This window comes from Lepisosteus platostomus, chromosome 7, assembly GCF_059453375.1.
Source record: "Lepisosteus platostomus isolate fLepPlt1 chromosome 7, fLepPlt1.hap1, whole genome shotgun sequence".
NCBI lineage: Eukaryota > Metazoa > Chordata > Actinopteri > Semionotiformes > Lepisosteidae > Lepisosteus > Lepisosteus platostomus.
This window is the reverse complement of record NC_142617.1, coordinates 30,476,012-30,489,113: the sequence shown is the minus strand read 5'-3', so window position 1 is coordinate 30,489,113 and position 13,102 is coordinate 30,476,012. Positions and strand designations below refer to the sequence as shown.

The 13,102-nt window shown below is 37.1% G+C and overlaps 1 protein-coding gene across 1 annotated transcript in view; it reads left to right on the top strand.

Annotated features, from left to right (window-relative positions):
• Positions 1-13,102, top strand: part of pkp1a (plakophilin 1a) — a 50,458-nt gene that overhangs the window by 10,948 nt on the left and 26,408 nt on the right. Inside the window, exons 3-5 of the mRNA XM_088639820.1 lie at positions 5,400-5,758; positions 5,918-6,059; positions 7,418-7,625. Coding sequence (XP_088495946.1) covers positions 5,400-5,758; positions 5,918-6,059; positions 7,418-7,625 — 709 coding nt within the window. The remainder of the gene's footprint in view (positions 1-5,399; positions 5,759-5,917; positions 6,060-7,417; positions 7,626-13,102) is intronic.

Sequence of the window (13,102 nt, the reverse complement as noted above, 5' to 3'; positions counted from 1 at the left end):
GCACCAGTGTGGCTGAAGTCAATAAAAAGCTTTGTTTGACTGAGTTCAGTTAAAAAAAATCTTGTCTGCTTGAAATGATTTTAACCAGGCCATGTGTTATTTAATTCACATTTCTTAATCCTGAGCATTTTCCATATATGTGTACTACAGTATTTAGGAAGTTTTAACAAAAGGAAAACAGAAGCTACAAATACAAGGGAGATTTTTTTACTCAAAGTACCATTCAGTAATCAAGGTAATGGTTGTTAAAATTTACAATAAGTATGCAACCACAAGTTTAAACTAAAACATTAAAATATCCACTTTACTTTCAAAACCATTGCGTGTTTATGGAGTTGTCCTTGGATCCATCCAGACTGAAAGCTAAGGGTTTATTAAAAATATGGTAACTTATTTATATTTGCAGTAAATTATACAAAGTGTTTTGTTCTGATTCCTCACCGTCTATTGGCAATGTGCTGTTAAGTGAATTAATTGTAGGTTTAGCATTGAATGAACAGTGTTTGATATAATTTTTAAAACTTTTTTGTAGTTTCAACATTTCAGGTGTTCAAGATGTCTGTTGTGTTGTTTTGGTGCACCATTATGGAACTGGAATAAGCCTCAGTGTAAGACGAGGCTGGACTTTACAATCATATCACTGTCCAGGACCACTTACAGCATTTAAGATCGTCACACCCAGTAACAGACCGTTTAGCATGTACGGTATGGGCTGAGTGTGTCAGATTACTCAGACGCTTAAGAGACAATGGATGAAATCCCAGTTTTGGCCACAGAGAAACACTACGAATAGTTAATGTGAGTTGGGGGGTGCCACAGTGACACGGTGATTAGTATTAATGGCTTGCAATGCTGAGGCCTTGGGTTTAATTCCAGACCTGGGGTTGTGTCTGTGTGGATATTTTGTGTGCTGCCTGTGTTTGCACTGGTTTCCTCCCATAGTCCAAAGACATATTGTTCAGTTTATTGGTTTCTAGAAAAAAAATGTTCCTATATGTGTGTGTGTGTTTCTTTTTTTTTCTCTGTGTGGTTGCGCTGTGATGGGCTGGTGTGTGGTGTGGTCAGGGTGCACTCTGCCCTGTGTCGATTGCTTATCAGGATAGGCTTTGGTTCCCCCATGACCCTGAATTGGAATAAACCATTATAAAATGGATGGATGTTACAGAGTTGTCAGAATGAATAAATGGATATCATCTCTGAAGCAGGTGTGTATTGAAAGTGATTTAAGTGATTTCCATTCATGTTTATTGAAGCATATTGATTTTTTTAAATTACATCTGTAAAGTCTGCTACAGTATATTCTTTGACAGCAGAAGTTAAATAGCCACCCAGTGAGTATTTATTAGAATGAGAAGCTATATGGCATTAATGTATAGTGAATTAATTTTGAAAAGGTGCTAGCAATAACTTATTTAGACACACCTATATTGATGCATGATGCTCCCATTTGATAGTGATTGACTGACTTGTTTAGCCTGAGAATGCTGACATGTTACTGTGTTCTCTGTGCATGGTCAGTTACACCAGTTTATTTTCAACTTCCCTCAAGGCAGTTATTGTAAATTGTAAAGACTTTGTGATAGAGACTAATCTGATATCTGTATCGGCTTGTATTTGACCTATTCTCCATTTTTTGTTACTTTTCTTGAATAAATTCACTAGTTTGTGGTCACAACTAACGTCTTCTCTGCTTATCAGATACTTTCTGGGCTTGATTCTGTTTTTATTTTAAAAAATAATATTTCCAAAAAGACCATACAGAATATGTACAAGCATGAAATCAAGAGGATAAAATATGTTATGACCTCCTGTAGACGGGCTCATAGCAAGTAACATCTGTGAGTCATTGTGGAATGGGAACATGTATAGAGCTGTGTGAGTCAAAAGCAAGTTCTCACACTACAGGACACTGGGCTGGGTGTTGGTGTAGTTGAGTCAGAAACATCATCTGCATGATCCCATCTCTCTTGGCTACGGTAGCCAGCAGAGTCACTTTTTCCTCAATGCCAGGCAGCCATTATTAGAAGAATACATGTAAAAATGGGAACAACAATGACTTCATCGGCACCTTTTCTGATTCATTGCAGAATGAATAATGACAAGGTTAAGTGAGGGTAAACACCGGACTTGTATGAATAAAGGCATTGTTTGACTGTGTCATATCAGAAGTGTGAGTGAAGATTCCAATCTTCCCTGCATGTCCCAAAAGCTTTAAGTAGAACATTAAGACTTTGTTCTTCATTGCGCTTTTATCATATACAGTATAGTTCAGTGTTTTTATAATAGTAGTAGTGTAGCTGATAACGTGCTTTAAAGATGTTTATACTTAAACTCTTACAGATTTTTAAATGCCACTCAGTATTCAATATTTATAATTACTCTATTTCACTATAAATATTTTAATGTAATTACATACAGTATACCATTTATATTAATTACAGAAAACAGTTATGTCATTGCATGTTAAAAACATTATGTATTTTTTATTCCCAAAGTTTTTTTTTTAATATGCCATATTCTCTTACCCATTTTAATAATGGATAATAATGCAACATGAGAATAAGTATGAGCTCATTGTAAAAACAAGAAATCATTGCAGTTGAGATCACAAAAATCCAGAACAGGACTGAGTGTAATTCTAAGACACAATGTCTAAAGCTTCGAGATTCAGAAAACACAATGCAGTTAAAGGGCGTTGGCTGTTTGGAAGCTTTTTATACTTGCCTTTGCATGCCTTCTCCTTCAGGGCTGTAAATGAACACGCCTCTTCACAGTTTTGCTTGTCAGTATTACTGAGCTGCCATGCTTGCTTGCTTACTTAACTTTCACTTCTTATTTTTTTCTTATTTGTATTTGATAGTCAATTTAACTGTTTAAGCTGTTTGGAGTATTTCCCAGAATATTTCTCCAATGACAGTCGTACTGTTTCATACATTTCTGAACTAAGACTTTATCATCATGGGTTAGTGTTAAGACAATGAATATAAGAAGAGATACAAAAGGAGATGAGACCCTACAGGCCACCTGTGTTGCTGTCTTACTAGTAACCTGAGAGTGTACTTATTTATTTTGCTGGAGATTTTGTCCAAAGCAACTTATATTTCTGCCCATTTAGATAACAGAACATTTTACTACATATCCTTTACTACTGTAAATGAAGTATCTTGCTAATGTACAAAAGGGCAGTGTCTCTCTTGAAATTTGAATTCACAACCTTCCAGTTCATACTAGAGTATTCATCATAGAGTCTTTTAACAACATATCTGGGCAGTTTGTTCCAGACACCAGTGACTGTCTAAAAAAGTGTGTACCATTTTCAGTCCTAAATTCATCTCTTAATTTCGTCTTGTGCATATTTTTCTGTTGTTGAGTATAAAGTAGCTCCTTGTGTTTGAATACTTTAATCAAGACTCTATGAAACCAGGAGTGTCATTTATGACATGGGAGCAAATTTACCAGTAATACCCCCAAATGGGAATTGTAGTGAGAAGTTAAACGGCATTTGAAGTGCTAAAAAGGGTTCTGGAAAAAGAGACTGTTCATGACACACAAACCACAGAATCTGGCCAGACCCCCAAAAGTTTACTTCTAGCATGACCACATCTGCATTCTGAGTTTTCAAAATCCTTGAGGGTCTTTGCAAAGTCAACCCAGTCAACTTTTTCAGAATTAACAGTGAAACATGTTAGACACTAATAAAAACTACAATTAACTTAAAAGTGAGAACAGGAAGCATTTTTGCAAAGGGTTGTAGGAGTATGGAACAAGCTACCCAACCATATTTTTGAATCTGATACCTTGGCTTCTTATAGGACATGGCTGGATAAGATCCTCAGAGCAAATATCTACTATTAAATGGGCTAGATGGTGGGCTTAGCCCCCTTTTATTTGTAACAGATCATATGTTCTTATATGGATAAAATAGCACCACTTCATGCACTAATGGGCTTCAACAGCTGCATTGCCCTGTAGATTCTCAGGTGGTACAGCAGGGTAACAGCCATAGATCAAAAATGATAGAGGTCACTGGTTCTAACATTATCACTAGTTCTGAGGACCACTGTAGCTGCTAGCTTTTGCTCCAATTTATTAATCACAGGTTAATTAAGATATTTTTAATTTTGGGCATAATTCTTTCAGCTCAATTTTCAAATGGGATTTGGAATTGATAGCAACCCTTTACTAATTTCTGAGTTTCAGAAGTGCCATAATTGAGGTACTTGAAATATAACCAGATGGACCTCTGCAAAAGGAATAAACATTTATTGTGGGAGTGTCCAATACAGCATCATTCCTATTTGTGTCTTTTTAATTGATCACTTGTTTAGTCAGAAACTGTTTAGTCAGAAATAAGGAGTGGCACAGTCGTTAGCATTGCTGTCTTACAGCGCTGGGCCCCTAGGTTCAATTCCTGGGGTGCTATCTGCGTGGAGGTTTTATATTCCCCTTGCATTTCTGTGGGTTTCCTCCGGGTGTTTACTCCCACAGTTCAAAGACATATTGGTAGGTTAATTGTCTTCTTGGAAAATCGTCCCAGGAGAATGTGTGCATGTTTGTGTCTGTGTCATTGTGTGCCCAGTGATAGACTTGTGTCTTGCTCAGGCTGTATCCTGCTTTGCAACCATTACTTGCTGGGATAGGCTCTGGTCCCTCATGAATCTGTATTTGATAAAGTGGTAAGAAAAGCGATAGTCAGAAATGAGTGTAAGCAGACTGAGAAAAGGTTACTTAAACTTTAAGAAACTGGGAGAAATAAAACATTGGAGCTAGGATTTTTTTGTTAAATTTAGGACTGAGTGTTGAAATGTGTTAAATAGAAGTCTAGCCAAGCAAACAGATCAATTAAAGTAGTCAGTGTGAACTGGTGATTCAGTTCAGCTTGAATGAACACCTGCAGATTGTAGTCCCCGAAGACTGGTTTGGAGCCGCTAGTTTAGTCTAGCATGTGCTATTGTCTCTGAGTCAGGGAGTGTGAGTCGCCTTTACGTCAATGTCTTTTATCAAAAGAGTTGAAACTGCAATTCAGATTTTTGTGTTGTTTTTACTCTTCCTAATATTTTAAGAATAGCTGCCTAATAATGACCTGTGATCTGTTTTAGTACTTCTTCTATTTGCCACTTTACAAGAAAACTGTTGTGTATGACCAGAGTCCAAGAGAAAGTATTAACAAATTTTGCCAATATTAGATTTTTATAAGAGCTGTAAATATCACTTGACATGAGATACCATTATGCAGTCTTAATTAGTGGCATTTATAATCATCAGTCTGAAATTTTGGATACTACAGTCAAGTTGGAGAGCACTGAATAAAATATTTAAAGAATGTATCCTAAGCAGTTGAATTATCTACCCTGAATGAAGACTAACTGGAAGAAATAATGTTTTATTATTGCTTTTAGGTAAGCCAGCAAAAGAGCTTCCCTCCAAACACATTTCAAAACAGGACTACAACAAGGAGAATTGTGAGCTCCTCAAGCCAGAGGGAGTTTGGCTTCTTGCCTGCCAGTCCACCCAGTGGCAATCCAGTACTGAAGCCTAGCCGCAGCGATCCCGAACTGGCAGTTTTCTCCACAATCCAAAGGCCAGCAGTTCGCAGTGCAACAGTCAATGTCAAAACCAATCGGAGCAGTGTGCAAACTGTACAGAGCCCTTCTTATCAACAAAGCCCCAGCCAGCCTCGCTTCAGAGTACCCTCTGTCAACTCGAGCAAGCTAGGGTCAAAAATATCTGTAACAAAGAGCAAAGCTGAGCAGATTGGGTGAGTAAAGAGCCATCCTGTGCTAAGGACAGGGCATTACAATATCTTACCTACAGTATTTCAGCAACACTGTGTTATAATTAATTTTTATCAAAAAATATTCATTTAGTTTCTACAATACCATTTTTTTATCATTTCTATTTTTCTTGTGGCCGACAGAATAAATGGGGATGTGACACAAGCTGATATAACCATGCAAGAAGCTGTGGAGTACCTGTCTAGCAGAGATGAAAACTACCAACACTGTGGTTCGTCTTTCATCCAACACGTCACCTTCAAAGATGACAAGGCAAAGCAAGAGGTGAATCAGACTGCTGCTGTTGTATGTCACACTTGACTCAAGTATAGCACTGATAGATCATTCTCACCTATCCTCCAGAAAACAAAACAAACAAATTGTAGTGAGAATTCCTTTTAGCTATAAATGCAAATTAATTAGACACTAACCATATAATTAACAGTATATAACTAACAGCTTTTTAACAATGGATGGAAATCAATCATACATATAAATGAAATATATGTGCTTCCTCAATCCTGATACAGTACATTCGAAAATATTTAAATTCACCTTTTTTACTGCAAGTACAAATGTGTGCAATTTTACCTTTTCAATTTATATTTTACATAAGATTATACAGGAATTCACCTCTCATTTTGGGAATCTGTTTCAAATAGGAAAAAAGCTGAATCCAGACCTTTTCCCACCCACCTTCTAAAAACATTTTTTTTCTTTGAAACAGTGCTAACAGACTAATTGCTAATGTAGTTCAACTCAGCTGGAAGTAATTGTATAACAGCAACATTTATAAAGCCATGGCTTGTTCAAATCTGGCTTAAAAATAAAATACACTAGTTTAAAACTTGATAGAATAAAAACAAGTGGTTTCCCACATCTGACAGACATGTATGCAATAAGTTAATAGGTCAATCAGAAGAAAATTTGTTAAAAGTTATTTTTAAACATTACCTATTATAACATTGGCCTTAGGCCCTATCCTTTAAAAGTACCTCTCATCTCTGAGCAATTCTTGACAGCTTAATTTCCCTGACCGGTAAGAATCTCTGGGCACTGAGGGTGTGTATGGCCACATGGAATAGAGCTGAGAATACAGGAGGTAGGGGAGAGTGAATACAAAGGAGGAGAGAGTGAATTCATACTCATTGCAACATTGATTTCTGGCAGTAGTTTTAAAAATCTGTACTATAAATGAATGCTATTGTTAATGAATCAGTGAATAAGTGCTAGTTACCGTCTTGTGGCGTGATGTCATGTAGTGCAGTAGTGTGAGAAATGTGCCTTTGTGTTTTTTGTTGCATATCGGAGGAAAAACCTAATTTGTTTGCCTCAGTGATTATTTTCGTTATGAATATAAAGAGACTTTTTAAATAGTTTACATCTCTGTATATTATCGTTATTATATTCCATATCTGTATATTAATGTGTATGTTCAATTGTATACAATTGCACTTTGAATCTAGAACACAATTAAATAACTCAAAATTATTTCTAAAATGTTTACTTAAGTATATTGTTAGTTGAATTAAGTGTTCATTTATATACAGCAATTAAAAGTTTGGTCTAAAAAAAAAGGTTATTTAAGGGCCCCAAGGGTCACATTTCCTAAACCTTATCCTAAGGTGTGTTTCCTATGTCAGGTTTACAGGCTTAATGGAATCCCCAGTCTTATCAGTCTGCTTCAAAGCTCCAACCCTCAAATTCAGCAGACAGCTTCTGCAGCCCTTCGCAACCTCGTGTTTAAGGACAGCACCAATAAGCTGGAGGTGAAAAGATGCAGTGGGATTACTGAAGCTGTGAGACTGCTCAGGGATACAGACTGCACTGAGACTCAGAAACAGCTGACAGGTATGCAGTTTGCATTATCTTTTGTAGAGAATGGGGAAAACATCCTCTTAAAGCTGGAAATGTTAAAAACACTAATTAGCTGATTATAGGTCATCTGAATCACTATTGTTAAAGATTCCAGTGAAGCTTTATAGTCTTATTGTGTTTTTTTTGGTATCAAAAAAAGTATTAAACTAAACAGATAAACACAAGGACTGCATTGTCTGTAAATAATAAACTTTTAGATCCTATGATTCATTGCTGTATTTGATATGATATCTTGTTAGGTTTTGCTAATTGTAAAACATCCTTTAATACTGTATGCTAAATTTTTTCATCCTTCAATAATGTATGCTGAAAATATTTTTTTCCTGTACTATTTAACTCTATTTTTACAGTTCATTATTTGTTTTGAATCTAATATATGTAAAGTGCTCTTACAACAGTGTGAATATGTTGGTCTTCTAGGACATTAACACCTTTAATAAGTACTGTGTTGGTCCTTGAATAACTTAGTTACCAGTAATGATGTAACTTACAAAATCTAATACCTTCTAACTCCACTACTTTTGTTAATATATGTTAATTCAGTAGTTCTCAAACTTTTTGGACCAAGTACCAACCCTGATCAAACCAAAGAATCCAAGTACCACCTACAGGTCATCTTCTCATAGGAACCACAGAAAATCTCAATGACCAACATGAGTGCACATGCGTGCACACGCTCAGATACACATATAATAAATATTATAATAATAAACTTTATTTGATATAGCGCCTTTAAAGGTGGCTTCTTAATGTGCTTTACAGAAAAAAACAGGAACAACAACAATTAAAAATAAACAGTAAAAAAAGCACCATTTCAGTGAGAGGGGTGAGCATGTTTAGTCGAGCAAAACAAAGGTGAATTCATTGGTCAAGCCTTGATACAATTTACAATAGAGTCTTACAGATTTTAAATCGTCAGGCATTTTCTTGAAAGCAAAGGCCTCGCGGTGGATGCTGCAATTCATATCTGGAGCAACCTTTCTTAATTCGTGCAACTACACTGCTGTGTCGGCTTGTCATCGCTCTTGCATCATCTGTACAAACTCTGACACATTTTATCCAGTTGATGCCATTCTCTTCGATAAATTCATTCAGAAGCTGAAACATGTGCTCTCCTGTAGTTCCTGTTGGTAGCGGCTTACAGAACAGAAAGTCCTCATGGGACATGCCCTCAAACTTGTATCTAACGTAAACGTGCAAGTTGGCCAAAATAACGACATTTACAGACTCATCTAATAATAATAACATCACTTTATTAACCATTTACAATTTCTTGCATTAGGAATTATCTTTTTGCATACCCCAGCTTGCTCTCCATGAGACACACAGATAGGGAGAGAGCCTGGGGTCAGAGCACAGGGTCTGCCATTGTATGGCGCCCCTGGAGCAGTTGGGGTTAAGGGCCTTGCTCAGGAGCCCAATGGAGTAGGATGCGTCTGCCGGCTGCAGGATTTGAACTGGCAACCTTCCAGCCACAGGCTCAGATCCTTAGCCACAGAGCCACTGCTCAGCCGATGAAAATTAGTGAAAATTAGCTTTTCACTAATTGCAGTGAAAAGCATCTGCTCGTCTTAACGCGCTCCATCAGCGTACTTTTGACATCATCCGCCATATCAATAATTCTGAGTGACTGTGTCTTTCGGTGGGGGCAGCAGGTCGAGCTGTTTAGCAGCTTTTTCTCCACACATAATGTGTGTCAGCTCTTTTGCCAATGGTAAACAAAGTTCTTCACAAATAATGTGGGGCTTACCTGCTTTAGCAATCCGCAAGCTTTCATTGTTCTCCGTTTCCATTTCAGGAATCCGTCTCAGAAGTTAAAAGAAGTTTTTATTTCATGCGCATGGGAGCGAAACACAGAGATGCTCTGTATTTTTCTAAAATTAACCTAGAACAGTTCTTAAATATTTTTCTGTTATCTATCACACTTTCCTATGCTCATAAGATTGCCAGCGTTCGTAGTACACATTTCTATACTTTCCTGTGCTTACTACATTGGCATTGTTCCAAAATCACACACATTCTCCTACCTCCCTGTTTGCTGGAGCTAACTTTTTTTAAATACAGTTTACCACTTACGTTCATAGCACGCATTCCAATAGAATGGTATAGAATTACATTGTAGCTCTTGTGTCCACTCAAGTATTAGCGTGCGCTGTATCGTAGTATGTAGGCTGTGTATTTTTCAGTGTACACAACAAAGTTCCAGGGTCATATGGCATACCTCCTGGCGGCGCTCTGCGTACCACAACTGGTATGCATACCACAGTTTGAGAACCACTGTGTTAATTTATTTTACATCTGATTAATTCTAATTTACACAAAAAGAGAATATAAGAAAGGCTGCAAATGAGAGTCCATTTAGTAGTTTAGTAGCTAAGTAAATTTAAACTTTCATCCAGATGCTGCTTAAACAGGCCCAGAGTCTGTGTCTCAGCCACTAGATATCTAGATACCCAGAGCTCCTTATGTATAGTACAAAGAGTTTCTAGTTGATATCCCTTCTACTATACACCTGTAATCTTGTTCTAGAGTGCTGCTGAGTCTGAAGTAGTCTCCTTGACCCTTTCTATATCCTTTAGAATTCTAGAATCTATATGCTTGGTCCACATCTCCTCTAAGTCTAGAGAGAAGCGATTCAGTTTCTTTGACCTGTCTGTACATAACAAATCCGTTCAGAGCAGAAACAATTTTTGTTGCTCCCTTTTGAACACATTCTAAAGGTGTAATTCATTCCTGTGGTACAGTGACATAACTAAACACAACCATCTAAATGAGGTCAAAGTAAAACATTGTAAAACTATAGATTAAATTAGCTTGATATCAATTTCACATTTTGCACCCAAGCATTCTGTTGTTGTTTATTCCTTCCCTACTTAATTACCAACTTACAAAAGAAGATATTCCTGCTCTGGAATCAGTCCAGACTAGATCAACAACATACATTTTCAGACTCAAAGGAATGTCCTACACTGGCTTAGAGAACTGATTTTTTTATTTTTCAAGCTTCTTATTTTTTTCTTTTTTTCATCCTTCCCTTGAATATGATTACAAGGAGATGTGATCTGAATGTTTTAAATCTTCAAAGGCATCGTCATCATTTCATCTCAATTGACAGATTTCAGAATCACATGTGAAACAAGAGTACATAAGTGGAATATACTTCTAAATGTTTTAAAAACTTAAATGTTTTAAACTAAGGATTGTGAGATTGTGAAATAAAGTGACCTGTCATATTATTGAAGCTGGTACCCTAGGAGAACCAATAAATGGCTGAATAACATCCTTGAATCAGTTAGCTACTAGCAACCAAACAGGCTAGACAGATTGGTCTTGTAACTTATTGTCTCGATGAAGACACAGGAAAATCTATGCAAACACCCTGGTCTTTTTTATGCATAGCATCCCACATCTAAAAATATGTTGTGTGATATGTATAGAACATACTCATAAGGTGCCGTTTAGGCCATTACTCAAACTTCTCATACAGACAGAAATTGCTCTCACATACACACAAAAAGCTCTCACATACACACAAAAAGCTCTCATATTCACTAGTTTTATCTCTCACATACACACAAAATGCACTCACATTCAGTAGTTTTACCTCGCACATACTGTACACATACAACGCTCTCACATTCACTAGTTTTACCTCACACATACACAGAAAACACTCTTTCACAATGTGAACGTGAGAGGCAAAACTACTTAATGTGAATGTATTTTATGTGTATGTGAGAGGTAAAACTACTGAATGTGGGGTAAAATGGAGAATGTGAGAGCATTTTTTGTGTATTTGAGAGGTGAATTATGGCCAAATGTATGTGGTCCGTCTAAGTGACACAATGTGATTGGCTGAGAAAATTTATAAACAAGCTTTCTCATTTTCTGCTTCGCTCCAAGATTGAGGAAAGAAATTAACCTCAACCGCAACAAGCACTAAGCCAAGCCGTAGCTTTAATTAATAACATCTTAGCCACACCAGAAGCAGTAGTTTCATTGCCATTGACTACGATGCTCGCGATAAGTGTTCTTCCATCAATGCAGCATGCACAGGGCCGGTGCCAGGTGAAAAAATCTGTAGGGGGCGTCTGAAATTCTGATGGGGGCTGTGATACTTTGGTTGACGCGGTGTCGTTGCAACTACTCAAGTAAAATCTCGCAACCATGCCACGGATTAGTGCTTCATGATAGACGATAACGATGTGCAATCTGGTATTTAATGATGAAGTACAATTTCACGTTCATCAGCACTCTCGCGATTATTGTTGCCTGAAGTGACAAAATTTCATATGCGTTCATTTTTACAGATACATTGACGGTAATGAGGTTCTAAATCATTAAGAAAAAATAGTTGTAAAACCAACATAAAGCAAAAACTTCTATAACTACAATCCTAGTTATATAATGATTGTAAGTATAAGGAATAATTACTGCAAGGAATTGGTCCAATTGAGCAAACAAGATCGTAATAATGTTGACACCCAATTACATAGACACTATGTAATATGTGCCGTTCCTGGACGGATAGCCCTCCTGCACATCAAACAGTCCAATGTAGTAACTGTGAATTCGGGGTTAGTGTAGTTATCTGACCATTGACAAAGTACAACTATTTTTAGGGTGCAAGTTAAGTAAGCGAAAGTGTTCAAAAATCCTTTTGTCCGAAACTGAGGGGGTGGGGCAGTTCAGTTGCGGGGGTGACACCCCCGCTTGCCCTCCCATGGTGCTGGGTCTGAGCATGCAACTACCGAAGCCGAAATAAATATTTTATTTTGAATTAATGATGGTGGTGCCAAAGCTTGGATGGAAACGTTAGCACCAGTATCAGCTCAGAGACAGTCTGTACGATACAAAGCCCAAAGAAATTACGTTGAAATAAAGTTTCAGCATCGATAATTGCATGATGCGTTGACTGAAGAACACTCATCACAGGCATAACCGATGACAATGAAGCTAATGCTTCTGGTGTGGCTAAGATGTTATTAGATAAAGCTACGGCTTGGCTTAGTGCTTGTTGCAGTTGGTTGATTTCTTTCATCCATCTTGGAGCGCAACAGAAAATGAGAAAGCTTTTTGATAAATTTTCTCAGTTAATCACATTGTGCCTTTTATGTGTATGTGCAAGGTAAAACTACTGAATGTGAGAATGTTTTGTGTGTGTATGAGAGGTAAAGTTTGAATAATGGCCTAAACAGCACCTAATACATACTCCTACTTTGCACTTGTCAGTGTTAAATTTCATTTGCCAATTGTCTGCCCAAACCAAATGTTAATCTTTTTGTAAATCCCTTTTTCCCTTCTCTGTTTGCCACTTCTCTCTATTTTTTTAATCATCTGGATATTTAACTAGTTTTTAGCTTGCTGTTCCAAATCACTGATACAGTTCAGGAGGACTAATGGAACTCTGTGAATTACTATAGCTATCCACTACTAAGATCAGTGAATTT